The sequence below is a fragment of the Melanostigma gelatinosum genome (assembly GCF_949748355.1).
Source record: "Melanostigma gelatinosum genome assembly, chromosome: 17".
Lineage (NCBI taxonomy): Eukaryota > Metazoa > Chordata > Actinopteri > Perciformes > Zoarcidae > Melanostigma > Melanostigma gelatinosum.
The window spans coordinates 17,546,904-17,574,816 of NC_136650.1; the positions used below are offsets into that span (position 1 = coordinate 17,546,904).

The window sequence follows — 27,913 nt, forward strand, 5'->3', positions numbered from 1 at the left end:
AGCAGTGGATTTTCTGCATGAAAAAGAATAATATCGTGGTTTTTCTCCCCAATTCTGTTTGCAACCTGCTCCATCATCTCCCTTTTTCTGCGTAGACACACAAGCATACGTACTACACAGCAAGATTGTATTGCTAAGCTACTATCTGTTCGTGTCTACGTCACAAAACGAATCTGTCGTCATATCTGTATTTGGACGTACCAGAAGTGGGCGGGGCATGTACCAGAAGTTAAAAGAAGAAGTTTTGTTTTATTGTTTTTACTGCCTGTATACTTCTTATATGTAAATACGAAAGAATTAAATAAAGTAACTCCAAGCTGTGTGACTGTTAATGGTGTGGGAACTAAGTTGAACTGTGGAAAAATATAATGCATTGAGCTATATTACATGATAATTCTCGGTCTGTTCATGACAATGAGCGACCCTGTCAGTCTTTACGCTTACACAAAAATCTGGTGAAGAATAGTGAAAATGTAAACAGCATGACATCAGCGAGTATCACAATATCCATCTACCAAACTGCAGATAGCCTATTTGTTCACATTTTGATTAATCTGCATGGAATGGAAATGGAAAGTCCTGCTGCGGTGGCTAGAAGTTCACACTGTACAGATAACAACCACTTATATTAATATATAACTGATCCGAGATCTGAAAATGATAAGGAGCACCATTTCCATCAAGCACAGGCAAAGGCGGCCCACTTCACCGCGATGCCAAAAGGCGGTGTGCCGGTCTAACCAAGAGGGCAAAACCAGAGCAATGCTTTGACATCAGAACTGGGAACAGCAGGGCAGGCTTTGTGTGTCAGCTGCATCCCACTGGTAAATGCTACTTAATGATCTTGCAAAGAGACGGTTATGATTTCCTCTGCCACTCATAACACTCTGTGCTAAACTAATGGACATCAATTCTTTGATTAGCCATTTTACATTAAGTAAGACGTGAAAGAGTGACAGAGAAATAGTATAGAGCAACAAATTGACGGAAATGTGGTTGCCAAAGAAGACACTGCTCCAAAAATGTCTCTGAGCCCGGATAGAAGCCAAGCAACAGCAACAAAAAACACATTTAGACGTATTGAACCCTGCAGCAGAACATGTCCAACGCATCACAGGGACATCGAGCCTGACAGATTGATGCCATGTCATACTTGAAATTATTTAGCATTAATTCTGCAAATTTGCAGAAAATCCCAGATAAAATGGTTGCTAAGTTGTAATATGACTTACATTGCATGATTAGTTTCGGCAAAATTTCTCAACTGGGAAGTCCTGGCGTCAAAACCATATGTCACGGTGAACACCGAGCCCTATAACAGATCCAGCTCCTAATGTTGAGTGTGAAGGGAAACAAGGCTGCAGCTAATGTGTCTGGACATATCCCTCCTCACCCCTCTATCTGCTTCAGGAAGCTTACCATTTTCGGTTAAAAGGTCTTGGAGAGGACACGAAAAACTACATCCCCTTTTTCAACATCGGCCCGAGTCAAATGGGAGGAGTGGGATCAAAGTTCATCGTTTATTTCATACATCATAAATGTAGAAATAACACAAATCCACCAAGAGAAGATGTATTCAGAAACAGAGACACAATATCGCATGAAGAACCTCCTCCCTATCGAACACATGCAGTACACCCAGGATGCATTTACAAAAGATTGAATACAGTCAGAGGCTCCAGAAAGTTAATTGCCTGTGCTCCAAATCTCCCGTCCTGTGGATGGTGGAGCTGCCTGCTCTTTGTTCCCCAAGCTCTAAATCAACATGATCTATTCAGTAAATACACAGAAAACCTTATTGCAGCGAAAGTGAAATATGACCACTAAGTTATCTTAAATGCAGCGCTCGCTATACCTGGCAGCACAACAAGACGGTAAACAACATCACAAAACACTGAAATAGAAGCTTTTCATCAAGTAAATGATGCCTGACTGTGAGGTTTTAATGCGTTCCTGTTGTCTAAACAGCTCACCTAAACCCTGAAGTCAAAACTGCATTCGAGGCACTTTTGAACTTTGGGGGATTGGTGGAAACGTGGTAAAAATGCCAACACTGCTCGGCTATATGACAAGAGAACCCGGACTGAAGACAGCGCATCAGTATCAAGGTATAAAATCACACAACTAAATTGAGAATTTCAACCTGAACAGAAAAAGACCTCACACACTTCATGAATTAATATTGGCCTGGCAGTGGCACGAGATGAAAGGTTGTAGGGTCACTAAAATCATTAGAATCAGAATGATTGAGCAAATCTCACAGCATTCTGTATGAGATATGATCTGACAGTCGGGTAGACTAACGGACCATCTAACTGATATTACCTTGTGCAAGGTGCTAATATCTTTTTTCTTTTTACTTGCAGCATTGACCGACCATCTTTGGTTTTCTCTGGATGGAGTACTCACTGGCTCCTTCATGAGAGTTTGCTTTTTCATGCACGTTGTGTTTTACTGCCAATGACCAAATCTGACACAGTGGAATTAAATGACATCTTAAAAAACAGGTATCAGATGCGTTTGTTTTTATTTTGCGCATCTTCAAACTTGACACTTTTAGTGTACTCTTCCTTGTCGGAATACTGACTTACATTAGTAGCTTGTATTTATTTCCAACATGGTTTAGAAGTTAAATGACTTATGTATGAGCCTCAGGTTTGCAGGCACATACTTCTCACAAATTCATGACCTGTGACCACTTTTCAGTTGCTTCAACGATTTGGGATTCAACTAAACAGGCCAAGGATTCGGGGCTGAGGAACAACTGAATGCCACAAGGGACATTAACTGCCATGCCTTACATGTGTGGAAATATATTGTATAGTGCCTGTTGCTGTAGGGCACATGGCCCTGTGAAACAGAGGGAGCAACAGAGAAACTGTGGTACACTGAACTCTAACATTAGGTGTGATGGGAGTGCATTAATTGTTAATATTTTATTTATTTATGCTTCATGCATATATTGATGCAGAAATTCCCAAGTAGCCCAGTGAAACACAGCCTCCTGATCTAAGCTGCAGGTTGAACATTTTATTGTTGCGACAAGCTTTCCATTCTTGCACATGCGCTGTGCAACGTTAGACTAAACTCCGATATCCTGCAGGAACAACATTCAACAAACAGTTTGGAAAATAAAAATGACACAACCTTCATGCTCTTAACATGTAGCTCTAGAGCTCCATGCGGTCTGAAATCCAAATTTATGCTGAGTGCTTTTGCGAAAAGTAAATTGAAGTGTCAGTCCATCAACAGGTCACTTGCACATGGAGTGAAAGGTGTTTCTCCTCCCTTCAAATTGTACCATCCAGTCAGGGAATTAAATCACAGCACACTTTTCAGTCATCACTAAGTGAGATTGAGAATGCTGATACTTCCTGTACCTCGGTGCCCCCTCTATCATTTGTCCCGGGGTGGAGACCAGATTGTTCAATACAGAAGAGATGCAGGTGTCTGGAGAAGGAGAATACACAACATAATTAATCAGTGTTGGTAAGAAATGTTCTGCTCGGGATAATTAAGAATTAAGGTAATATCTCCAGGGAGGGGTTACACTCTGGACCAGCGCAGAGAATAAAGCAAATAAAAAGTGTACAACAGAGAGAAATGGATGGGTTGGTGAGCGATGGATCTTGAAGCGCCGAATGACCAATCTGAATTCTAGCACAGGTAGTATCCGCAAAGTATATAATTTCCCAGGGTCCACATCAGAGCCATTAAAAGCACCGATGAGCAAGTGAAAAGGGTCAAGGATCGACCTGCCATTAACTGCCATGAGAAAACCCTGCCATTGTTGTTTGCCTGAACCATGACTGACCTTGATCAATCCCACACACAGACAGGGTAAAGTAGACAGCATGAGTTAAGACACTCTGGGTGTCATGATGTGCAGTAATGCACAGATAGGCCTGCAAAGGCTCTTTTCATTGGCGGAGAGAAGAGAAGAAGAGAGTGAAATGTGTAAATATTAATTGAACACGCCATGACCATGCCAAATAGGAAACAGGAAGTGGATACCATTATGAACGATTGGCTTTGTTACTGAGTGTCTTTGGTGATATCAATGTTTTGCTCACAAAAAGAAAATATGTGTGTTTGGTCAGAAATGTGTCCTCTTGCTCTTGTCAAGCCAGAAGTGATCGCACCGTATCCTGGAGTAACCTGAGCTCCACCTGCAAGTCACTGCATCATTTTGAGAAGTTAAACCACTGGAGGTCAACAAAAATAACATTTTAAGTTTATTCATTATTTACCATCCTCATAAATCAATGAAAGTCTATAATTCAATGGAACGTCTGCTGATTAGGTTCATATGAAAGAAAGCTGGAGTTAGATTGTTTTCTCATCTGTCATAACATAATTCATCATCGTCTAATTTATTTGCAGTGGCATTGTTGAAGTAAATACTTTTTCAGATTGGTTTTGTGTATAAGGAGGGACCACTGATGTTGGCTTTCCTCTCTTGGCAGTAAGAACATTGTAAAACCTTTTTATTTTCTTCTGTCAGGTACATTCTTAAACTACTTCAGTGGAACATTATTAATTTCGAGTTGCTTGTTCATTGGCAGCTGGTTGATTATTTGCACAGCTTGTAAGCAGAAAAAGCAATTTAATGCACAGTCCTTGCTACTTGGTTTCATAAACCTGGAGAGCAAATGATTTACAAAATATTCAGTGTGAGGCATTACTTTTTTTCCCCTTCCACAATACATATGATTGGGTATGTGTTCCAAAGGCGAGGTTATTTATTTTTACTTGGCGCTCAGTTGTAGAGCTTAAAGCCACCAGATCAATGCAGGACTCGTAGGTATGGCACCCATCACGTTCCCGTTCTACGCCCATGACCATATAATGCGCAGCCTTGACGTCGACACACGAGTGTATAAGAGAGCGCGCGGGCTGCGAGGTGGGGATCTCGGAGAGTAGAAGAGGTGTGAGCACACAGACACAGCTGACCGCTGCTGAGGGGCCACCTTGTCCTCGTCTTTTTGGATAGAAAACAGAAGAACATCCTCAATTCTTTCACGCAGAGCCTCTCTGCTGCTATACTTTTTTGGGGGTGGCTGGAACTTCCACTCTTTCTCTCCACTTCTTGCCTTCAGTCGGACAAGATTTCCCCTTCCAGATAACAGTACGAGCAAGTTTTCAGCACCTCGGGTCGAGTGCACAGCGCGCAGCAGCAGCAGCGGCAGCAGCATGGAGCCGTGCACGGTCTCAGGAGCGCAGCTCTCCCTGTCCGACCTCTACTCCGTCATGCCATACAATGTCACTTTCCCGGACGGGGAGATGGGTGACAGGCTGCAGAACTACACCGAGCAGCAGGGTCCGGTGAGGAGCACCGGGGGTATGATCATAGCTATATGCATCACGGCTCTCTACTCCGTCATTTGCGTGGTGGGACTTCTGGGCAACGTGCTCGTAATGTACGGGGTGGTCAGGTAAAGACTTTGTTTTTCATTACAGTCATTTTACTGGTGAGTGTCTCAACTGTTTTAAAGCACCTGATCAGAGCAACAAAGCCCAAATTGGATGTGAAATTCACCCACAAGCACTCATTAGTGTCCTTCTCATGAGACCTTTTAATGCCCCCGAATTTGCTATATTGGACATCGACTATTGAGTGAGTTCTAGTGATGATATCACAAATTTGAATGCATTTTAATACAAAATCTAAATCTTAATTTTGTTTCAAGCTTTTTTTTGGCTTCTACTCAGCCCCCCCCGCCTTCATTAAAATACTAAATCCACACTCACAACGATGATTTCCATTGAATGGAAAGGTTTGATGCCATGAAAAGAAATAAGGTTTTCTGCATCCCTTGACTAAAAAATGCATGCATTCCTCATTGCATTTGTGTGTGAACTACGTGCGTCCCAAGCAAGTGGTCCCCTGCATAGAGCATGAGGTTGTTCTTTCATTATTTCTACATGGAGAAACAACATGTGAAAGTTAAGAGGGTTGGTTGCAATCCACTCTCTCATCTCAGTCGCATTCTCTTAATTCAGTCAGACTCAGCTGTGCCTCAGAGAGGGTTGTTCAAACAGAGTCTTTATTAGTTTACACAGATCTGTGGACCATCAGCTGCACACCAGGATTGTTAGAGAGGGGAAATCGTGCAGTTGGAGGCAAGGTTTTTATGTGGTGTCTGAATGAAAATGTGTGTTCTGTGTTTGCCTCTTGACATGCAAACAAGAGTGCTAAACCCATTATATATTGAAGCTTTTTAAGTGATGGAAACTAAGGTATTTTAAGGCTTAACGATTTTGTTCATTAGTGAATGTTTGCAGTATAATCGTCAGTCGGAGGTCACAGTTTCCCCCTCAGCTTTAAAAGTAACTACAATAAAGCCGACACCCACTTTGTCACTAGACACGCAACCTGTCATTTCCTGAGAAGCCATCCAGCGCTAACCTGCCTGGAGGAATAGACAGCTTTTGCAGCAGCTCTGCTTGTCCTCACTCATTATGCTAATTAGAGTAATCTCAAACATTCGCCGTACATGTTCCTCCATTATCACCTAAAGCATTCATTACTGCAGCTGGGCCGGTGAATTTAACAAGCAGGTCGAATTAATTTAAGTTGCCTCAGCAGAGAAGGCTAATACAGCCGAGTGGAAGCGAAGCATGTCAAGGCCAGTGGTTGTTATCTGCCCACAAGCATGACATTTAGATATGAACATGGTCTCAATGGTTGTTGGTATTACTTTAATGTACAATGAAAGAGAGAAGCAGAGGAAGTTATTAAAACAGAATATAGAGTAGAATATAGAAAAAGTCACAAGCTCGGCATTTTCTGCAATTGGCAATCTTTGGATATTGAACCATAAAAAATCATACATATTTACAACTCTGTCCATTATTTCCATCCAGGGGTTCGTGTGAAAATAATGGAAAAAAACAAGGCACAAGACGGGAAAAAAAGAGTGAGCAAGGGAGATAAGAAGGAGACAAAAAGGAGATGGATGAGACCTCAGAAAAGGCATTCGTGTTTGTGTGAGCGAGAGGATTCATCACTGATGCAATAACCCCTTAGAGGCAAAAACAAACTGAGCACATGAACCATCCCAGCAGACTATTCTCTCCTGTGGAAGATATGTAAACTCTAAAGGGAGCAAACTTTTACTATTTACTGACATTCCAAAGACAAAAGATTGAATCTAGTTTCATAGAATGAAAATCTTAAAGAATACAATTAGAAATGCAACTATGCTGCCAATCAATCATCTCCAAAATATCAGAAAGAGTGGAAAAGGTCCCTCAAAATCCAAAGATATTAAACAGAGTAAAGTAGCAAATCTTTCCATTTGAGAAGGTGGAACCAGCAAATGTTTGCTATTTAGTGGGTTGCCAACATTTTTGTTTTATTAATCTTCTGTAATTTCACCAATCTTTTCAGCAGTAATCATAACAAAAGCCCAATTGAAAGCCTCCTTCTGTTATTTGTTTTGCCTGCTACTTCAGGCAGCTTATAAATAAAGAAAAACCCATGAATGTGAGACATTTCCATTCACTTAGATTCATGGCTAGCACTCAAATGCAGACAAACTCCATTTAGAGTAGATACTGCATGAACGCTCACGTCTGTGTGAATCAGGCTGCAGTGGCGTTGAAAGCCTACCCGTCTGATTGCTGATGGAGAGGCCGGCACCTCTGGAGATGGTCCACGCAGGGTAGGAAAGCAGCACATGGCTTCTGTTATCTTCCAGCTGTATCATCCCCTCTGTCTCGACCCTTATCCTGCTGCCACACCTGTTAGATAAGACAAGCTATTCCATTGCAATGGCACAGCGTGGAAATGGGAAAGTTTCTAGTCACAATTCCTGTGTTTGATACATAACCTCTTGTCACTACTTGGTGTGAAATTAAAGTCTTGTCATGCGTTTGTCACCTGCTGGGAGGAGGCACATTATAAAGCATGAAAGAGCATCCCCCTGTAGCCACTTCTGTCTATTTTAAATGCCACAACGGCTCTTTTGGTATCCTCATAATCCAACCAAGATCCTGAGTGCCAGCATGGATGTAACATACTATCTCGGGGCGAAAGAACTACACACTCAATTAAATTACTTTTACCTCTAATATACAGCACCTGTGTGTACAGACACTACAATAAAAAGCTGCAGACTTGCATTATTTCTACCCAATTTTCCACCTTTTTAATTTCTAATCTCCACATGGTCATAACATTGGGTGGTGTAACATCTAGGTCCAGTCATCCCAGTGTTCGTTTACTGAAGAACAGCATACAGTGTGTGTGTGTGTCCGTTTGGATTAGGGAGTAGAGAAAGATATTTCTTTGGAATCACAGTTCAATTATCAAAGTGACACATAATCTTCTCCACTTGTCAAAAGCCAGGCTTTAGGTGCTTAATCAAAACCCACCTTTTTAGGCTGGCGTTTGAGTGAAAACCCATGTCCTAGACCTGCTCTTAAAATATGTTTTCATTTTTATTATTTTATTTTATTTTATTCTGTGTATGTAATTTATTGACCCTAGGGTCACATTGTGGTTTTTTATGCTTTTAAATTTCTGCTGTTAAGCACTTTGTGATGTCATGTCTGTGAAAAGCACTCTATAAATAAATTTAATTTCATTTAATTTCATTTCATTTCATCAAAGGCGTCAGACAGATTGAGATGCAAAAGTAAACAGAGAGCAGTTAACTGTTTGTTAACTGTATGTCACTATGACAGAGTTTTAATTGTGTTGTTAGACTGGTGCTATTTTACATAAATGCATTACATTAATACAGTGCTCGTTTCACTGACAGCCCTTACGTAACTACCAAATGCTCACTGCACTCCTTTGCTGTAAGTACCGGTAGATACACACATTGGATGAGACTGATCAAACAAGGGGATGTTCAAAGCCAGCCTTCTGCTGCTGACTTCTCTGTTTCCTTCTCTCCAGATTGAAAAATGAACTGAAAATAAAGCTGGATTAAATTCTTGGAGTCAAGGCCACATGGCGGTGTGCTGCAAATTGACATTAAACAGATAGGCCTTCGACCTACAATTTGACTTGTCATAAGCAGAAAGAGCACAGGTGTAACTAATAACAATAATTATGATGTAAGCCCCAATTGGACGGAATTAACGATAATAAATAAATAAAAAACGAGGTGAAGAATGAAACGTTCACTGTGCTCCTCTGTGATTAACCTCATCATTCAAGATGGCATCCGAACCATCAGGAAATGATAGGATATGGTATGTAATGGACATGCAAGGCAAGGACAAAGCTTAAAGAGGACGCCAGGAGGGCACAGGAGAGTTCAAGGGAGAGGTGTAAGTAAATCATAACTCAAGTCAGATCTTCATTGAGAGTTGTTCCGATACCAGTATCAGAAATAACTCTGAGGCAGCATACAACGCAAGGATCGCATATTGGCGAATACGCGAGTCAATCCCACCAATCAGCTCTTCCCACTTAATAAAAAACTCATAGATCTACTTTGAATTACAAGGACGGGATTAAAATCACTGACCAGTGCAGGTAATTATAAAATCACCCCATCTCCCAAAGAGAAATAATTCCAGTCTGATTGGGGCTTTGGTTTCATTTTAGTGTAGTAAGCCATGTCAAAATAGCAGCTTCCTGAAAATTACACAACTGAATGGAATGCATCATTTAGTTGCCTGCACTTTTCCTTCTATCACATCAAAAGGGCTTGTATTACATGCTTAAATACAATTTATAAATGTTATTTCTATCATGTACAAATTATGTAAATTTGAGCCGGATTTTCCTTCAAGGCAAGGCAAGTTTATTTGTACAGCACATTTCAACAACAAGGTAATTCAAAGTGCTTCACATAAAACCATTAAAAGCATCAAAACATAAGGCAAAAGAAAAGGAGATTTAAAAACAATTAAAGAAACAGTGTAAGAAATAAAATTCAGTAGTAAAAAGTAAAGGAGATTTAAAACATACATTGAAACAATAAGTGATGTCTCCCTGAGACATTACGCTGCTGACATTCAACTGAACCGATGAGACTCAGCCGAGGGTAAATAATGTAACAACCAATGTAATTATAATTTCTGATTCAGCTGAAGCCTGTGTTCACATCAAATAGATTTATTTTATCAGACAAAATTCCTGCCCACAGAGTTCAGTCACTAATATATCATCAATGGACCAACTCCCAAAAGTGTCATCTGATGTCATCTGTTAAACTTTGATGACCCTTCCAGTTTAAAGACTAACTTTATCTATAAACTCGACAGCTCGCCTCAAGGAGGACTCATTGGTACGAGCAAGACATGAGCTGAGAGTCTGTTTTCCAGAAAGACAACAACATGGTACAGGTTTACAACGTCACACCAGGAAGTGGCAGAGACCGCTTGTTACATGTATAGGCTACTTAGTCCTGCCTCTTTACTTCACTTTGTATTTGTTGGATCAGTTATTTGTAATTTAAAACTTGGTACAAATTACACAGAAAGAATCCTATCAAAACAGGTGACATTTATTGTGTGCATTTAATCAGTTCCACCAATGAGATGCAATAGAGTCGGTCCCTCGTAAGATGGCTAAGCCCAATAAAAAGGGTTAGGTTCAATATCTGTGCTTGTGTGTTCAGTTTGGCTACACCTTGCTTCAAATATGCAGACCCCTGCCATCACTTCCACCACCAATACCCCGATTATTGTCTGTAGAGGCTGCGTGAAAAATAACAACAAAAGAAAGCCAAAAACATATCCATCCGGACATCAGAATTCAGTGTATTTCAATGGAACAGCACAACGATTTTTCTCTTTTTATTCTCTATATTTTCCATTAAAATGTATTGTGTAATCGACCTATACTTATTCATTCAGACAATTCAAAAATAAAAAAGAACTGAACAAAATGTTCAATAGCATATAGTATCAGAAAAATATATTCATAAAGCATTGTAATATGTAGTAGACAGTATTTCTTAAATAGATTTTGTTATTTTCGGGTCGCTAATGCTTGTCTGTTGTGCCTTTGGGCAGTCTGCTTTGCATGCTAATTGGATTGTATTTGGAAGCAACAATTAAAAAAAAAACTGCAATCTCTTCGAAAACTAAATCAGCTGAGCTTTATATTCAGTATCTTGTAAGGTTTTTTATGAGAGAAGCCTTTGTGAAAATAAGCCTTTATACTCCTGAGGAAAATTTCTGACCTCAATAAGCCGATACTGCACCAAATAAAATGAGTGCCGATGACCGTTATTTTTTCTTCTAATACATATTTTCATCTCACCCACTCAAAGAAAAATGCACAGTCCCATGCTAAAAGCAGGATCCAACACATACAATATACATGAACCTCAATTAGACAGCAGCAGTGTTTTCTTTTCACATTTCCCTGCTGCTTTTCTTGCAAGTAGGCTGCTTGATCAGAGGCCCATAAGCCAATTGTAACGATTATCTCCAAGCTCTCATTTAGAAAAAGATATGTTGTTGATCAAAGCGTTACACTGCACATCCATAGCATGAGGGAATTCACTTTTACTCTAAGGCATAAAAAAAAACATATCCCATAAAAGAGCATTCCACACACAGCTGCTCTTATTACGGCTGCTGCTTATTGCAAACCCATTTTCTCTGCACTGTGATCACAATCAGATACACCAAGATGAAGACGGCCACAAACATCTACATCTTCAACTTGGCTCTTGCCGACGCCCTCGCCACCAGCACGCTACCCTTCCAGAGTGCCAAATACCTCATGAACACCTGGCCCTTTGGGGAAGTCCTGTGCAAGCTCATTATTGCCATTGACTACTACAACATGTTCACGAGCATCTTCACCCTGACCATGATGAGCGTGGACCGCTACATCGCTGTGTGCCACCCAGTCAGAGCGCTGGAGTTTCGGACGCCGGTCAAGGCGAAAATGATCAACGTGCTCATCTGGGTCCTGTCCTCTGCGATTGGGGTGCCCATTATGGTCATGGCTGTGACCAAAGTGAAGGATAATGGTGAGATAGTGTTCTCTTCCACTGTGTTGTCTTTCATTTTTAAGTAAAGTCTTTAGAAGTAAAATAAAGTATGAATCGTCTTCCAGAATTGGGTAAGCCATGAAGAGTTGAATTTGTATGGCTCCCCCAACTAAATCTTTGCAAAAGTGCTCAACAAAAGACGTGCTCTGATCTCCGTAATTAGCAGTTTTTATGCCAAGCTGCTGTTCCATAGAACTTCATCAGAGCTTGTCACACAAAGGAAAAAACCTCTGAAACATTTAGACCAAACATCTCCCCATCTAAACCAAAACAGAGGACACTATTTGATTTCCATGAGTAGCCCTGAATAGTCCCTGAACCGTACTACTTTTACTACTCACCCAGGGCCACAACATCTATGTTGTGTGTCTGCATTAGGTTTTAAGGCTGAAAGATGAGCCTAGACTAGCTCAATTCATCAATGTCTTTGAGATACCGTCACATCTCCTTTCCAAGTAGACCTTGAAGAATGAAAATATCTTTGTAATGAATCTTGAAAAGGAGAAAACCAATGTGCATAACAGATGAAAGACTCAAGAAAAACAGACAAAATGCCGAACACTAGGGCTCAAAACAGTAGTCCACAAGTCAATGAGTGACATCACGTGACTCCGTCCACTTCGTATATACAGTCTCAGGTGCCAATGAAGAAACTAGTGTGCAAAGCATTAAGTAACACACGTATTTCACACATATGGACTAAAATAGTAGAGGCACATTCCTATTATCCCGGTGCTGCCCACTGTGGCTGAAGACTCAGTGGTCGACTATCGGCACAACCTCGAGAAGTTGAAATAGACACCAGACGTGAAGGATGACAACCTGGACATCGACCCATAGCACCTGCTTTGTTGTGCACCCATATGATGGCAACAAGAGCAAATAACTGTCCGCTAAGAGTAAATGGTCAATGCTTACCATGCTCGCAAACTTCAGGCTTGTGCCAGACAATAGAGAGTCTGTTTATGAAGACAAACTCCTAATATAAGTATAACAGGGAATGAAGGTGAGGAAGCCAGGGTGGTGGAAGGGCCAGTAGCACATGCGGGTGAAAGACCCGGGATGTTTCTCTGTAGCTTTAGCCAGCGTCTGTCTAAACCTGCTTGTTACCATAACCGAACAAAACGAACAAAATCTTTTGAATTCTTCCTGCCCTATTTCCAGGTAAAACCATGTGCATGCTGAAGTTCCCTGACCCTGACTGGTACTGGGACACTGTGACAAAGATCTGTGTCTTCATCTTTGCTTTCGTGGTTCCTGTGATGGTCATCACCATATGTTACGGCCTGATGATCCTGCGCCTGAAGAGCGTTCGTCTGCTCTCAGGCTCCAAGGAGAAAGACCGCAACATGCGCCGGATCACCCGCATGGTCCTGGTAATAGTGGCAGCCTTCATCATCTGCTGGACCCCCATTCACATCTTCATCATCGTGAAGACCATGGTTGAGATCGACACAAGGAACCCCTTTGTGGTAGCCAGCTGGCACCTGTGCATCGCCCTGGGCTACACCAACAGCAGCCTTAACCCTGTCCTCTACGCATTTTTAGATGAAAATTTTAAGCGGTGCTTCAGGGATTTTTGCCTTCCCTGTCAAACCCACGCGGAGCAGCACAGTCTGACAAGAGGCCGTAACACCACAAGCGGGCCACTGTCCGTCTGCGCTGCAACAGAAGCGAAAAAGAAGCCGGCATGACTAGGCATGGAAAGGGTCCCACACAGCTCTCGCTCGAGGAGGATCCAGCAAGAACTGCAATCAGAGATCACCCAGATCTCCACAACAGAGTTTTAAAGACCATAAAGAGAGAAAGCTAGTCTCAAAGAACAGAGTCGTGACGATTATTCTCTCCAATTTGGCTGACTGAGCATTCAAAAGGAAGAGCTAAAGAGAACGGAAAATAAGTTTCACTCTGATCTTACTTTTCTGTTGAAGTTCTGATAACAAAATGGAATCAAATGTGACGCCTTACAAAGGCTGTGACATTAGATTGGGGTGATAGCCCAAAGAATATATTCAAATGTAAGCAAGATTACGAAGCAGAGCATCCCCAGCTCACAATTAGTCTGCCCAAGTGGAACAGAAGACCAGTGTACAGACCTTTTTGATGATACAAAAAGGACAAAGAATCATCTGCAGATTTCTATCTTGTGAAGGAAAGAAGGTATTGTTCAAACATCGTTAACCAGAGAGCATTGTGATAAGACAGACTGAGAAATAGGGGAATCTTCAACCAAAAAAAGGGACACTTGTTGTTTGTTTTTTCCTTTAGACTCCGTCACCATCAACTGTGTTTAAAGAAAAAATCTGGGCTCAATGTTCCATGGTTCTGAAAAGGTCTGTCACACAGGACATGGAATCCCATTCAAGCCCAGTTCGTAAGGTTTTTTGCTCAGATGGAAAAATCCAGAATGGCATTGAACCATATGACGCTTGGATTTCTATGGATGTCTCGTTTCTGCACGCCTACTTGACTTTCGTGAGTGGTGTCAAGCCTGCAGACAGCTTCTGAGCAAAGTGAGCAGAATGGCAAACATGCTACTGAAGAATAATATTGGCACTTCACTTACTTCGTTGGTTTATTGTTTGAAAGAAATGTGTTGTCAATTAACACCCCAAAACTCGGTCTGGGAGCATCTTCATCACGGAGATGCTGGTCCTTGAAGTCAACAAACTGTTTCAAGGCGATTACTGATCTGCATTTAAATGATCTTAAAGCCTGCCAACTGGAATATATGTGGGCCATTGTAGGACATATTGACTGGTAATTTACTCCGGGTAATTTACTTTCTCCAAGAGATGATGACATCAATAAAATTGGAGACATTCATCGATGGATGCCGTTCAATTAATGATCATAGCAGATGATGTATGTCAGAGGTGATTATGCAAAGCTTAACTAAATTTGGTCTCATGTGGAAATATTTTGAAGGCAAAATATGTGTTGACAGGCAAACATGTCAAAATGCGCCATAGTTTTGAATAAAGTTGAAAAGCTAATTTAACGTGGTAAATGTGGAAGAGATAAAAACCTATCCAAACTGAATGTAAATCAAAGAAGATGAGAGTAAAGCCCCCTTTAGCTATTTGTGATGGGCTCTATTTAGAATTGACTTGACAAATGAAAGGAAACATGTCAATAAATGTGAATTTGTAGATAACATAAAGCTTTTGCATTGAACAAATGTGGCTTCAGCCACAGTTAAAATGACTCTGAGGAGTACCTGCGATTCTGTGTGCTTTCTGTACACTTTTTTCCGATCATACTATTTCCACACAATGCTTTTCGCTCATGAGGCTTCAATAAAAAAAAGAAAAATAAAAGAACAAAAGGGGAAAACAACAAGCTGATACTTGGAAATGGCTGCTCTGTTTACAGATGTAGCAATGTAGAGACAAAGAGAGAGACTATACATATTGACTATTGTGATACATTCCTGCATATTTTCTTACAATGACAGTGGGGATTTAAAGTGTACTGTATATACATGCTTAGCTTTGACAAAGGATCTGCAGGATATCTCTCAGCCAACGTTATTTTTGCAAACTCAAATTAAGGGCACAATGACACAAATGTATAGAATCATTTCCCCCAAAAAAAGGATGAAAGGGTGGTCAAATTATTATATTTTGATAAAATAAACAAGCGAGTTACTACCAAGAAATGGGTATCTTCAAAATATCTGTATTGTGAATTCAGGGTATGATCAAAGTTAAAGTGTGCATGATTTTCACTTGATTATCACATTAGGATGGCTCATTAAAAAAATGTTTCCTTGAGTCATTTTTCCTCTGACTGCAGAATTCTTCTTCTTTTTCATTCTTTTAGATGTGAATTGATTCAGTTGTTGGATACAGTTTGTTAAATTCAATATCATTGTAATTTTCTCTGCGTGGCCGTGTCCACAAGGCACAAATCAGTAATATTTTACCACCTCGTATTACAAAGTGACAATAACAAAGAAACATATATTCAAATGTTACTGATCAATGTCAATACTCTGCCTCCCAAATCATCCCCGAATGTTGTTCCTCGATGCTCTTCACTGATGTAATGAGCTTCATTTTTGTTTTTTGCACTCATACAGCAAAATCGCCTCAGTCACAGAAACCTTCAGAGCTTTTTTAGTTGTCGGATATTACTGGTCCTTTAATTGGCAAAGCAATATAAACAAAAGAATTAGAGAAAATTGGAGAAAAAAACTGAAACTAATCTTAAAAACTAATATTACATTTACACATAGTCAACCTGAACAGCCTACAAGTCCAGGGGGAGTAAACAGAACAGTACTGAGAAAATAAAGAGAAGCTACGGGGGCTAATGCGACTGAATGAGCTAGAATGTTAGTGTCAGTTCACCCACTGTCCCCGTTTCTATGATCACTGCGTCATCAAGAACCAAATCATTTGCAGATTCGCGGATACGTTTCACTGCACCACCTTCTGGTGATTTCTGTCTGCAGTACACTACCGTTCTTACTCCTTTGCAATGAAAGTAACTACAGCTTCAAAAGTCGCCAGATGACTCATACGTTCATTTACAATCATATAAAAAAGGAAGTTAGAGAAATTTCGACAAATAATCACAAACTCACGACAAGGAGATCTCATTTAAAGTAAAAAAGAGAATAATACATTTAGTATTCCTCACTTTTTGCCTGATAGTCGCTTATTTTGTTGCTTCTTTAGAAATAAAAGTCACTAAGAGGGTCTGAATGGTCGTTAAACATCACTGCGTATGGCAGGTTTGTTGTGTGTTATATTAATGAACTGTAGCTTATTTGGTTAAATGTGTGAAACAGTTTATGAATCTGGGACTCTAGGAGGTGAGGCAGCAGAGCTGAGTCTGCTGTCACTTGTGCTGAACAGAGTTCCTATTGATTGTCAATCGATGTTCATATAACTGATTGCTTCTTCAATCTTCGTCCTCCGTTCAGCCTTTGTAATTTGTAATTTGCCTTGCTGTCATTATCTATTTTGTCATTTTTATGTTTGATATGAAACAGCTTTACACTGTAAACGGAATACTGAAAAGCCTTTGTGAATGTAAATAATGTGTGTAAGATGCTATTATGTTGTTTAACCCGTGGCTGCAGTACAGTGTGTAAGGCAATTGTGCTGATCATACTTTTTAAGCTTCTTCTGTTCAATCTGTTGTATAAAATATAAAATTCGAATGCAGCATCTGTGCTTCAAGCCTAACTTTAATTGTTGGCAAAAAATAAACGTAATTAAATGAAGCCCAGAGAAAACAGCTTGAGCTCCTTTTCTGAAAAAGCATCTATTCCCTGGAAACAAGAGGGATAGCATAATATTTGCTTGAAAATTGTTGGGCTCCTAATGGAATAATCCATTCTTGCATGACCGTGATTCAATTGAAATAGCAGAGAGTGCTTCAAAATAGTCCTTCATGACATTGGGCTGCAAAGTGCATTTCCACTGGTGCTCAGATACACACACAAGAAGATGGCCCAAGGCTGCTCAGAGTCCCAGAGTGTGCTGTTCACCACTATCAGAAAATTAAAACATCCAACGTCTCCTCTGCAAATTCAGACCAGCATCCTGCAGTCACCATGGAGACCAGCATCACCACTGCACGGTGTGCTCCATGTGCAAGAGCTTGAAGGGTTTCAACTCCCAAGATGCAATCTGGTCTTCTAGAAAGTATGGCAATTTGTAAGTCAGTAAGTAAGTAACACAAGAGTACCCACTTACACATTTTCAACAGCAAATATGATATCAAAGTATATATTCGTGTGTATATTGTACAGTATACACATTCATTTGAGAAAGAAATGCTACTTGAATTACACTTTTATTGTCAACTAGGAAACCTTTTTAACAAATGCATCTGCCAAGTCAGAAAATGTTCATTCAGAATACATCTGAAAACATTTCAATGAGAATGTATTTCGTTTGTTTTTCCAACAATTTCCGGTTGTAAAAACCTGATTGAAAATGTTAGGAAGTCACCAAAATTAGTAGGGTCTGTTGTCTGGAAACTGCAAATATCTCGAAGATACAGAGATATTCTACTGGTTGAATTAAAACTTTGACTTGCTGGTGGTGCAAGATAACCAGCCTCTTTAATCCACAGACCTCAACAAGGTCTGTGGATTAAAGGGGTAATGATTTCTGAAAATTGCTTCATTGACATGTAATTAAAACCTCTGTCTTTCCCTCATCTTAACTAAAGCACTTAAACCTAATCATGTACTGGATAGTGTCAAAGTCCTGTGCTTTGTACCCCTGCCATCCTAACCGCCTCCTTATATGATGATACAAAAACACAGCACTTATTCAACTTGGGAAAATGTTCCATTCAAGCAGGAGTTTTCCTTAAACACGTATTTGGCTAAACAAGTAGGAAGTGTTATTTCCATTAGAGTGTTTGTGGCGATATAGCATTTGTCTTTAAATATGTACCATCTTGATTTTGTTCACTTTCTTTCACTCTCGGGTTAATTGTGCCACTCTCCTGTCAGACTCTACTAAAGGCCAAAATGCACAAATCCGTCTTTCATTCTGTTTCGTTGAATGTTGACAAAAATCCCCAATTTTCAAAGTAATGATTGAATGTTTTTTCTCTCGTAAAAGTAGCTCGAGCTGAGCCCAACAACTGACAGCACAAATAGACCAGCAGGCAAATGGAAAAATGGATGGAGAGAGGGTGCTTGAGTCTAAATGTCTTTCAGAGACACTCATGAGCTACAGGTATGCGCCTGTGCTCTTTAGTGACAATACTGTAGACCGGGACTCGTAAACAAGCGGTCAATAACATGCAGTATGGACGACATTGTGCTCTTTTCACTGTGTAGAGATTGTAAATGGCGACAGGGAGACGAAAGAGAGCAGTAATGGGAAAAAAAAGGAGAATATAGTGTTAGAGGATCAGAACATGGCAAAAGGTAATGAATAATGTATGTGTGGAGCACAGAAATACAGTCCAGTTCTCTTCTCTCAGCTACATATATTACAACCTTCTACATAGAAATATTAATATGATTCAGATGGACATAGCAGCAAATACAACATAACAAATAATACAGATATTATAGGAAATCTGGGAATAAAAGTATAAGAGATGCTGGAGTTGGTGGATATACACTGAAGGTTGATTCTGCTGTTATCCTCTGCCTGCCCGGCAAACATTAAGCCAGTGTTTCTGTCCAAAGACTTTTTCTTTGATTGCTTTAATTGATTTGTAAAAAAGGTGGAGTCAGCGATTCTGGAGTAAGATTGTTGATATTTGGAATTAAAACCTACGTTGACTACCGTACATATTTCTTCAGATATTAGGTCCCACGATGGTCTACCGGAAGTGTCGGGACTTTAACTCTGTACATCGATAGCCTTTCCCCTGTCCTGTGCACGGGCACAAACACCCTCTGTTGCTGATTGGCTGGAATAGTGTTGTGTGGCTCGGTTTCCAGAGACTTTAGATACACATCAGAAATGCTCCTTTAGCTTCTAGACCACACTCATTTTGATTATGCAAAGATGCCCCAAAACCTCTATGTATGTAAATCTGCAGTTAACTGGATTCCTGCAGGTTCAGGAAAATGCTGTTAAGTGCTGCTACATACCATATCATTGAATGTGCTGTAATTACATTGAATGTGATGGAATTCACTATCCTGTTCTACACATGACATCATTGCACTTCTGCCCATCCTGGGAGAGGGATCCCTCCTCTATTGCTCTCCCACAGGTTTCTTCCTCTTTCCTCCCCGTTAAAGGGGTTTTTGGGGAGTTTTTCCTGTTCTGATGTGAGGGTCCCGGGACAAGAGGATGTCAAATGTGTACATATTGTAAAGCCCTCTGAGGCAAATTTGTAATTTTGGGCTATCCAAAAATAAATTGAATTGAATATCTGAACTTTGAAATGATTTAACATTATTATCCTAATGTCCCCGTGACAGCTGCACTGAAGACAGCTTTAATCCATGCAGCTAACATCTGTGAGGGATTCCAATCGAAAAAGCAGACAGGCCTCGTCGTTTACAGCAGACTGCACAAGGATATAATGACGGGGCTTACCCCGCAGCTTACATTTAGCTGCCCACCTTATCAGACTCATATGGGTTTTACTCTAGGCTGCGTGTGACTGTCGATGCTGATAATGGCGGCTTGCACAGACTGCATCATGGCCCTGGATGCAAGAGACAATCGAGAAGCCCTCGAGTGGCCTGCCTGCCTGCCAGTCGGCCAGCCATGGCCTGTCCACCTCTCCATTGTCAGAGACAAAACCTCAACACTTCGATTGCAGCTTTTTCTGTCGACACCTGAGGCGGCATTATAGTGCATTCAGCGGGGTAAGGACTTGAGGTATTATTCATGCTCCCGTTGGCTGTGCCTGTGATGTATGAATGGGTGAATGACACGCAGTGTAAAAGCGCTTTGAGTGGTTTTCTATATGAAGGCCCACCCCTAACACGTTCTAAAATAGAATGTTCTTATTACACCTTTACGACAAAGAGCCCTGTGCTTAATTCCTCTCTTTTTTAACTGATGACAATTATTTGTAGGAGAATATTGTAACTGTAAATACAAATATTGACACAATTATCATTTGACCTCAGAAACAGTCAGTACCGTTTTTTTCTTTCTTTTTTTCCCTGAGGACTGTCTGCATGTATGGTGCATATTTCAAAATAAAGTTTTATCCAAGTACTTTGACACACAGGATACATAATAAGCAGCAATGTCCAGTGTTCACCATTAGACACCATTATCATATTTTGGTTTATTTAATAATTAATTCAGAATCAGAACATAAATTATGACAGACGCAAATAGTTAATAATTATTGTGAATAATTCTGCAAGTAGCCATGGTTCCTGTGCCACTAAGCAGGACACACAGGACAGAATGCAGATTGTTATTTTTGTGAAGGTGAAATTGCGACAGAGGGAAAATGCTGCTGCTATGGCAGCTTTCATCAGTATTAGCACAGTGCACACGGTGTCTTCTCTCCTTGCAAGGTTTCCTCTCCACACATCCCCGGTGGGAGGGACTAAGACGCAAGGACACGACACAAGTGAGGGACATGCGAATGCAATTTAAGAGACTTGGGATGCACCCACAGTATTATTCCAACATAGGACGAATATTAATTCTGGGGAAATACGGATGGTGCTACGTACACTTAAATTCAGGGTAAAAGGGGTCCCCAACAGACATTTTTAAAGAGTTAATCAGACCATTTATGGTTTTATCACTATTTCTATTCTGTCACATTTCACAAAAAGGTACAAAGTGAGGGAAGAAATTGTCTTTGCATGATACTCTACTCTCTGTAGGTACTGTAGTCTGGAGTTATCGTAAAAAGAAAATGGAAATAAATATAGTACCTCTTGTATTCCACACACCCTTTGGTGCCTTTAATCTCTGGACAGCCATCCACAGTGAACATAGCGCCGCACTATCAGATGAAACGAGTTGTTATTTATACACTTAACTGACAACCATTAAAGGAGTGTTTAAAGATAACTCCATACAGCGTGTCTGCGGCTTCACTCAGAGAGCATGAAGGAAATCTCTCTGAACGCGGGGAGATTTCATCAATTATACTTAACTTTGACAGTTCTAACCTTTACAGCTTTAGATCCTCAAGTACTCGAAGTAATCGATCTCTAAATTGGTGTCATAAAAAAGGATGACAAAGAGATATTGGCTCAATGTTTGTCTCTGTCGTCTCACAGTAAGACAGCCCGATAGTGGACCTGACTGAGGCTTTTCTGTGTGCAGTGTTCAAGATATCCCTTATTTTGGTATCTTTCTGGGTTTTCCAATTTCATACTTTATATCATCCAATTTTACCTGAACCCCTCAATCACAGTGCTGAATACAAAAATGGGATATGGTCAAAAGCTTGGAAAAGAAGGTAGCAAGAGACCCATGAGTCACAGAAAGAACAACAAAGACCAGCTGAAAGGTACAAAGACTGGACAAACACACACAGACATTGTTTCCACCAATTTCGTTCAGGAAGGAGCACAAGCCTCCGGACTAGTAAATACAGACAAGACACAAAACTGCTGGTCAATGACCACTTTAGTTCTGACGGTAGACAACCCTACAAATCCAGCAAGAACACCAATTTCTGCATGTTGTTGTACCAAAATAAACCTTTGACAGCAGCCAGCAGCTTGTACTGTTTATATAATGTGACATCTCTGCTGAAAAGGTCAAGAAAAGGAGGAAAACAGCTCACAGTTTAGTGGGATCCCCAACGGAGAGGCATGTGGAACTACATGGACTACAGAGGGAACTCAAGGCGAGTGAACTTTGTAAAACGAAGCAAACACCAGGATAGGTTAGGTTATCCTTTCAAAATGCAAATGTACAAAGAACAATGAAACTCACCGGATGTATTTGGGAATTGGTAATCCAGCCTTGGGTTGATTTTCACTCAATAGTTATGGTCCTCATATCACATTAAATCATTTTGACTTCCCATGGACAACTTACAAACATAGAAAGTAGCCAAATGACAAAAATCGTTTTTCTCTTCTTGTTTTTGTTTTGGCACATGCAGACGGCTCCTGTACATTTGTATTTTATGTTATATAAAACTGATGATACACTCGCTTATAATCATATTTTTGCCTATTGTGTTTTGCAAGAGCTTTGCAGGGTTTTGGAAACTATATTCATTAACACAAAATGTTGCAGCCACGATGAGGATTTGAATCAACGTATTCTGAGTTTCATTGTTTTTTTTGTGTCTGCAGTGGCTTGTACAGGTAATAACACTATAACTCCCTGTTCTTCACATATCAAACATTCAACTGTTTACTATTTAGAGAACAGTAAAATAAGATATTCTGGCACATTTTGCATCATCACCTTGGCTGGATTGCCAACCTGGCAAGCTGTCAACTGGACCAAGGGTCCCCCAAACTGTGGAGCACTTGGTTTGTGGTAGTTTCATGAATTGTAACTTGGGAATATGGGTTCATGCACTACTAAAGCACAATATCCACCAACATGATATTACCTGATCTTGAGGGTCTGTCTTGAAGAGGGTCTTTATCTTGAAATCTATTTTTAAAGGTTTCCATCGTTCCATGTTCTTTTATTGTCAATAAATCCATTAAAAGACAGAACTATGTGTTGTTCTATCTCTCAATACTTTCCTTTGAATGGAGTTTTTAAAGACAACATAAGAGGAAAAAAAAATAGAACTACTGAATCTGTAATGTATTGTACAAGAACTAAGGAGCTTGTTAAGATAAAAGGTGCTGGAACATTGTGTGCCTGCTAGACTGTGATTGCATCTCTTTGAAAGGACCGCTAATGAGAAGCTGAACTGTGTGCATAAATAAAGCTGATAAACAAAGAGAATCAATCCACTGACTCTTTTCTCTGTTGTGGTCCTCCTTATTTGTGTTCAATTAACACGTGGTATAATACATACACTCAACTAAAGACTAGATGCGAGTTTATTTCTACCTGAAAGCGCTTCAATTACTCCTCTGGGTCAGCTACCCTGATTATTCTGTTATATTCCTGAAAATACGTCTCAATGGATCACTTCAAAGAGACTCGGGAATCACAAAAAAAGAGGCCAGGTTAATGAAATGCATGTTCCAATTTGCATTATTATGTTCCTCTTTTGTAATTGTTCCTTCTTCAGCTACTTCTTTTCCCTCAGCGATCAATACGGCTCTATTGCGACATCAAGTGCATTTCATTCCTGAGAAAGATAGACTTTCAATATAGCAACAGAAGACCGAAGCAAATCATTCAATAAGCTTTTTAAATCCATTGTAATGAAAACAGTCATAAGGGAACAGTCAGAATAGTATGAAAAAGAAGAATACAAAAAAAAGAAGTTTAAAGCAATAGTTTGAACTTCATAGGAAGTAGAGTAGAGAACTGCCACCATCACCTCGAACAAGCTCTTTCCTCTCCCTGTTTTTCAGTTTTAGCAATCCAATGATTTAAATCGTTTCATCTAACTCAACAAGAAAGCAAATAAACATATTTCCCAAGATGTCCAAGTATTTCCTTAATTGATATGCCAATAAAGACAATAACACATAATAATAACACAGCCTGTCACTGTTCCCATGACTCTGAGTGAATTATCATTGTGACAGCTCGAGGATTTGCCCGTTGACGGAATTGTCAAGAGAAAAACGGCTGACCGGCTTCTTGACTTATTCATGACCAAACATCCACACAGAGCAGTGCTGACAGTGAGGAGAATAGAACTTGATGGGAGGAATTTTATAAAACTATGATGGCCAACGGTCTAATTTTAATTAGTTGTAATAATTTAGTCATCAGACCTCCCCTTGTTTGAATAAATAACATAATAAAAGTTTCCAATATCTTTTTTTTCTTCCCAATACATATTCCGATACCTGAATGCGTTACCCCAGTGTATTAAAGCATCTACTTTTTGCATGACAATTTTTCTGAAATGTTGTGTCAAAATGGAAATGAGTCGTTGTATTATTAAATATGCGATAACTTGCATACATTTCCAATGACATTTCCAACAGAAATCTGAACATTGGATGAAGCCAGGTTCAAAATTCAATATTAGAGTCAAAGGTTTTTACAAAGGGGATGTCATATATCTCTTTTTCAGAAACTGACACGCTGTCCCTGACAAGTCCAAGACTGATGCGAGAGGGGAATCTAGAACATCGTGGTTTGAAGCTTACGCGCACTGACCAAGTGTTGGTTGACAAGTTGTAATGTGCCGATTAATATGTGTAATACTGTGTAGTGTTTGGCTCATCTAATAAGAGTTCAAATTCACAGATCTTTTTCTTGGCCTGCCTGCCGGCCAAAAATAATCAACAGCTGCAGTACTTGCTTCATAGAGCTCATGGAGGCAATTTAGGTTCCTCAAATGAAGCGATTGTTGTCACCACAAGCATCACACCCTGAAAATACAAGAACGAAACCAAAACATGATGAACGGTGCCTGCAGTTTGGTTTCACTTCGACTGGCTCCAGGGACTCAAAGAATGCGAGCCCGCAAAACTTTGCAGTGTAGCTGATCAATGTTGCAATAATCTATATTATCACACAGCTTCAAAGTCCAATTTTGGGGAGTAGCATTCATGACAGCATCAAGCAAGCTGATAACAGAGCACCAGGGCGACTTCAGCTCTTCTGTGAGACTGTGAGAGAAGAGGTGTGCACGGCGTTGCAGTGATTGATCATCAGCCTTGATGGCACTCAGCTGAGAGGGGACAACAAGTAACACCAATCTTGTCTCTATGGTCTCCTGCCTCTCCATTCCCACTAATGCCCCGCTCCTTCACAGCAGTCCGCTTCTCTCTGGATTCTCCAGCTGCACCGGCAGCACACTTCAGACACAGGCAGGCGATGACGAATGCCCAGTGGAAATTAATGCTTCATTAATGAGTAATTGAAGAGGAGGTATTTGCTTCTCAGGATCGCATTTGGGATGGAGCGTATTTTCCTGGCACCTGTTTTCTTAAATTGTATTGCTTTAAGAGCAAATAAGAAGAAGATGATAGTGACTAGATCTAATATCTTTCGGAGAGGGCAGCCTGACATGAACAGCTTTTATAGGCTCACTTTAGATTTAGTCATTCAGGTTGAAGTCCCTGGTCTGCTTTCTTCTTCTATGAGGTGACTGTGCTAACCATTGAGACACAATGCTGCCCACCAGTCAGCTGCATTCTCTTTGTGTTTTGAGTGCTTCTGTTTTCTCCCACAGTCAAAATGTAGCTTAATGTAGCTACCAAACAGTTGGGGGACTTGTGGGAGGCAGATTAGAAAAGTAAATGTTCAAAATCTAAGACGCAAAAGCCTGATTTGTAGGCCCTTTTATGTGTCAAGCTCTAAAAAATGCTGCACCCTACATTTCCCATAATGCCTCTGGTAAATACCAATGCTTTTCAACCTCAATTCGTATTCTAGGCATTGTGTATTTTACTTAACGTGAAGCCATTTTCTACAATAAGTAGATTTAAAATACAGTGCAGTAAACTGTCGGTAATAATCAATCAACCGAATACAGTACCGGTAGTCGTCACTTATTTGAGCACACATACTTAGAAACTCTGACAGTGAATTTATCTAAATTCCCATTCTGTAAAATAAAAGAAAATAGACCAGAACTAAAAGCATTAAAGAAACAGCTTCTAATCTTCTGCACAGAGTTGCACAAAATGCCATAAATGTGGTGCTTTGAGGGCGTTTATATTTAGGAGTTGAGCAGAATTACATTAATCACTTTGTAGCAAGGCGAGGACATTTTTCTTGGAAGCTAATTTTCTAAAAGGTAATTGGTAAATCTGCAAGCCTCTTTATCTTAATGCCTGAGTGCTTCTAAATGGTGATTTGTTTTTTCTTACTTGCCACAATTTTACAAAAACACTCAGTGCTCACATTTCAGCTGGGAAAGAGAGAGCAGAGCACACACTGATGAGGACAAGAGCGCTGTGAGTTCAATTACAGTTAAATGTAGTGTAACAAATATTACAGGTTCATCTTTAGTACTTGATTGAGTATGTTATGTTTATGACCGAGCTGCTCATGCATTGAGGTGAGAATGTGTTGCAAATAAATGATAACGCACTACATCAAAGTTATGCAAAAATAAGCAAAATACATAATCTGCTTTATTTCATAATTCAGATTTAATACATCAGCATTTTGACTGTGTATTTATTTCTGTGATTCGTTTCCTGGGACCTTCAGTCAAAGACATTAAATTGAGAATGCCGGCAAATAACTATTCGGTAATTCATGTTGAATTTCCAGCCTTTATTCTTTTACATGCAGCAGTTTATTATGTGGAGATCTGTGAGCTACTTCCTATCTATAAAAAAAATAAAGAGTGTGAGTGGCATTTCCTATTCCATATATATATATATATATATATATACATATATATATACATATAATTTGGGTATATCTATGTTCAAGACGTCTAGTAGTAGTAACGTCTCTGTGTAGTAAACAACTGTCAAATCAAATAAAGAAAGCACACATCAATAATATTTTAGCAAATATTATTCTCATTTTTCAAATTTAACTGGATGGATTCGAAATACATGAATACATGTTCTTCTCATTTCAGGTAAAATAACAGCTGGATTAAAAAATAAATTACGTAATGAAATTAAATTTAGAAAAAATATTTTCACTGAATTACGCTGCAGCTTTAAACTCAGTCCATTCAGGGTGAAGTGAAAAATCCACAATATTATATTTTTCTCATCTTCCAAAAAGAGAAATTAGTTTTTGAATAATTCACCTCTATGAGTCTGTCCAGTCAGAGTCTAATGGCTCTGGTCTCTCTGGACATTTCTCTCTTTTGGAGATCGTCCTATGATTTGACTTTTACAACCCACACCTCAACAGTCCTGCTCTGCTGTCTGTATCCTCGTCTCTCCGCTGTGTGTCACGGTGTGTGTACATCTCACTCAAGTCAGGAAACTTGTCAGAATACTCATATTTGATTGGCTGAGCTTCATCACGTGATGTGATTCACAACGCATTTGGTCTGTGTTTTTCCTGCACCACTGAACAAATGCCCGTGACCCACTGAAAACGGGTCTGCGACCCACCAGTTGAGAATCGCTGACTTACACCATGAAATACAGCATGCAATTGAAAAGATAGTCATTTATATTTTTCCACAAACCAATACTGTAATTTTTAGATAAAATCTCTCACTTGTACATTTGGTGTAATAACTGAAATTCCACTTTCACTTTGCTCTGTGCAATACGGCTAAAACCCTTTAAGCTCACAACGCTTCCAGCTGAATCGTACGAGGCTGCTGAATGTTTATTTGCACTTTGTAGATTACTTCATTGACAAGTTGACGCTGTATTAAAGATGTGGGTGACTTGCAGGGTAAAAGTTATATAAAAGCTCATGCTTTTTTTACAATATGAGATATTATGTGAAAAACGCGCCACAGGCATTTTATGTGCATGG

The 27,913-nt window shown here is 39.9% G+C and overlaps 1 protein-coding gene across 1 annotated transcript; it reads left to right on the top strand.

The window, feature by feature from the left end:
* Positions 1–5,193: 5,193 nt before the first annotated feature.
* Positions 5,194–13,666, top strand: oprd1a (opioid receptor, delta 1a; the record flags this gene model as incomplete). Its single annotated transcript, XM_079287982.1, has 3 exons — positions 5,194–5,435; positions 11,596–11,951; positions 13,137–13,666. The coding sequence occupies 3 exons, from the start codon at positions 5,194–5,196 to the stop codon at positions 13,664–13,666; spliced, it is 1,128 nt and encodes a 375-aa protein (XP_079144108.1).
* Between the last annotated feature and the right edge of the window lie 14,247 nt (positions 13,667–27,913).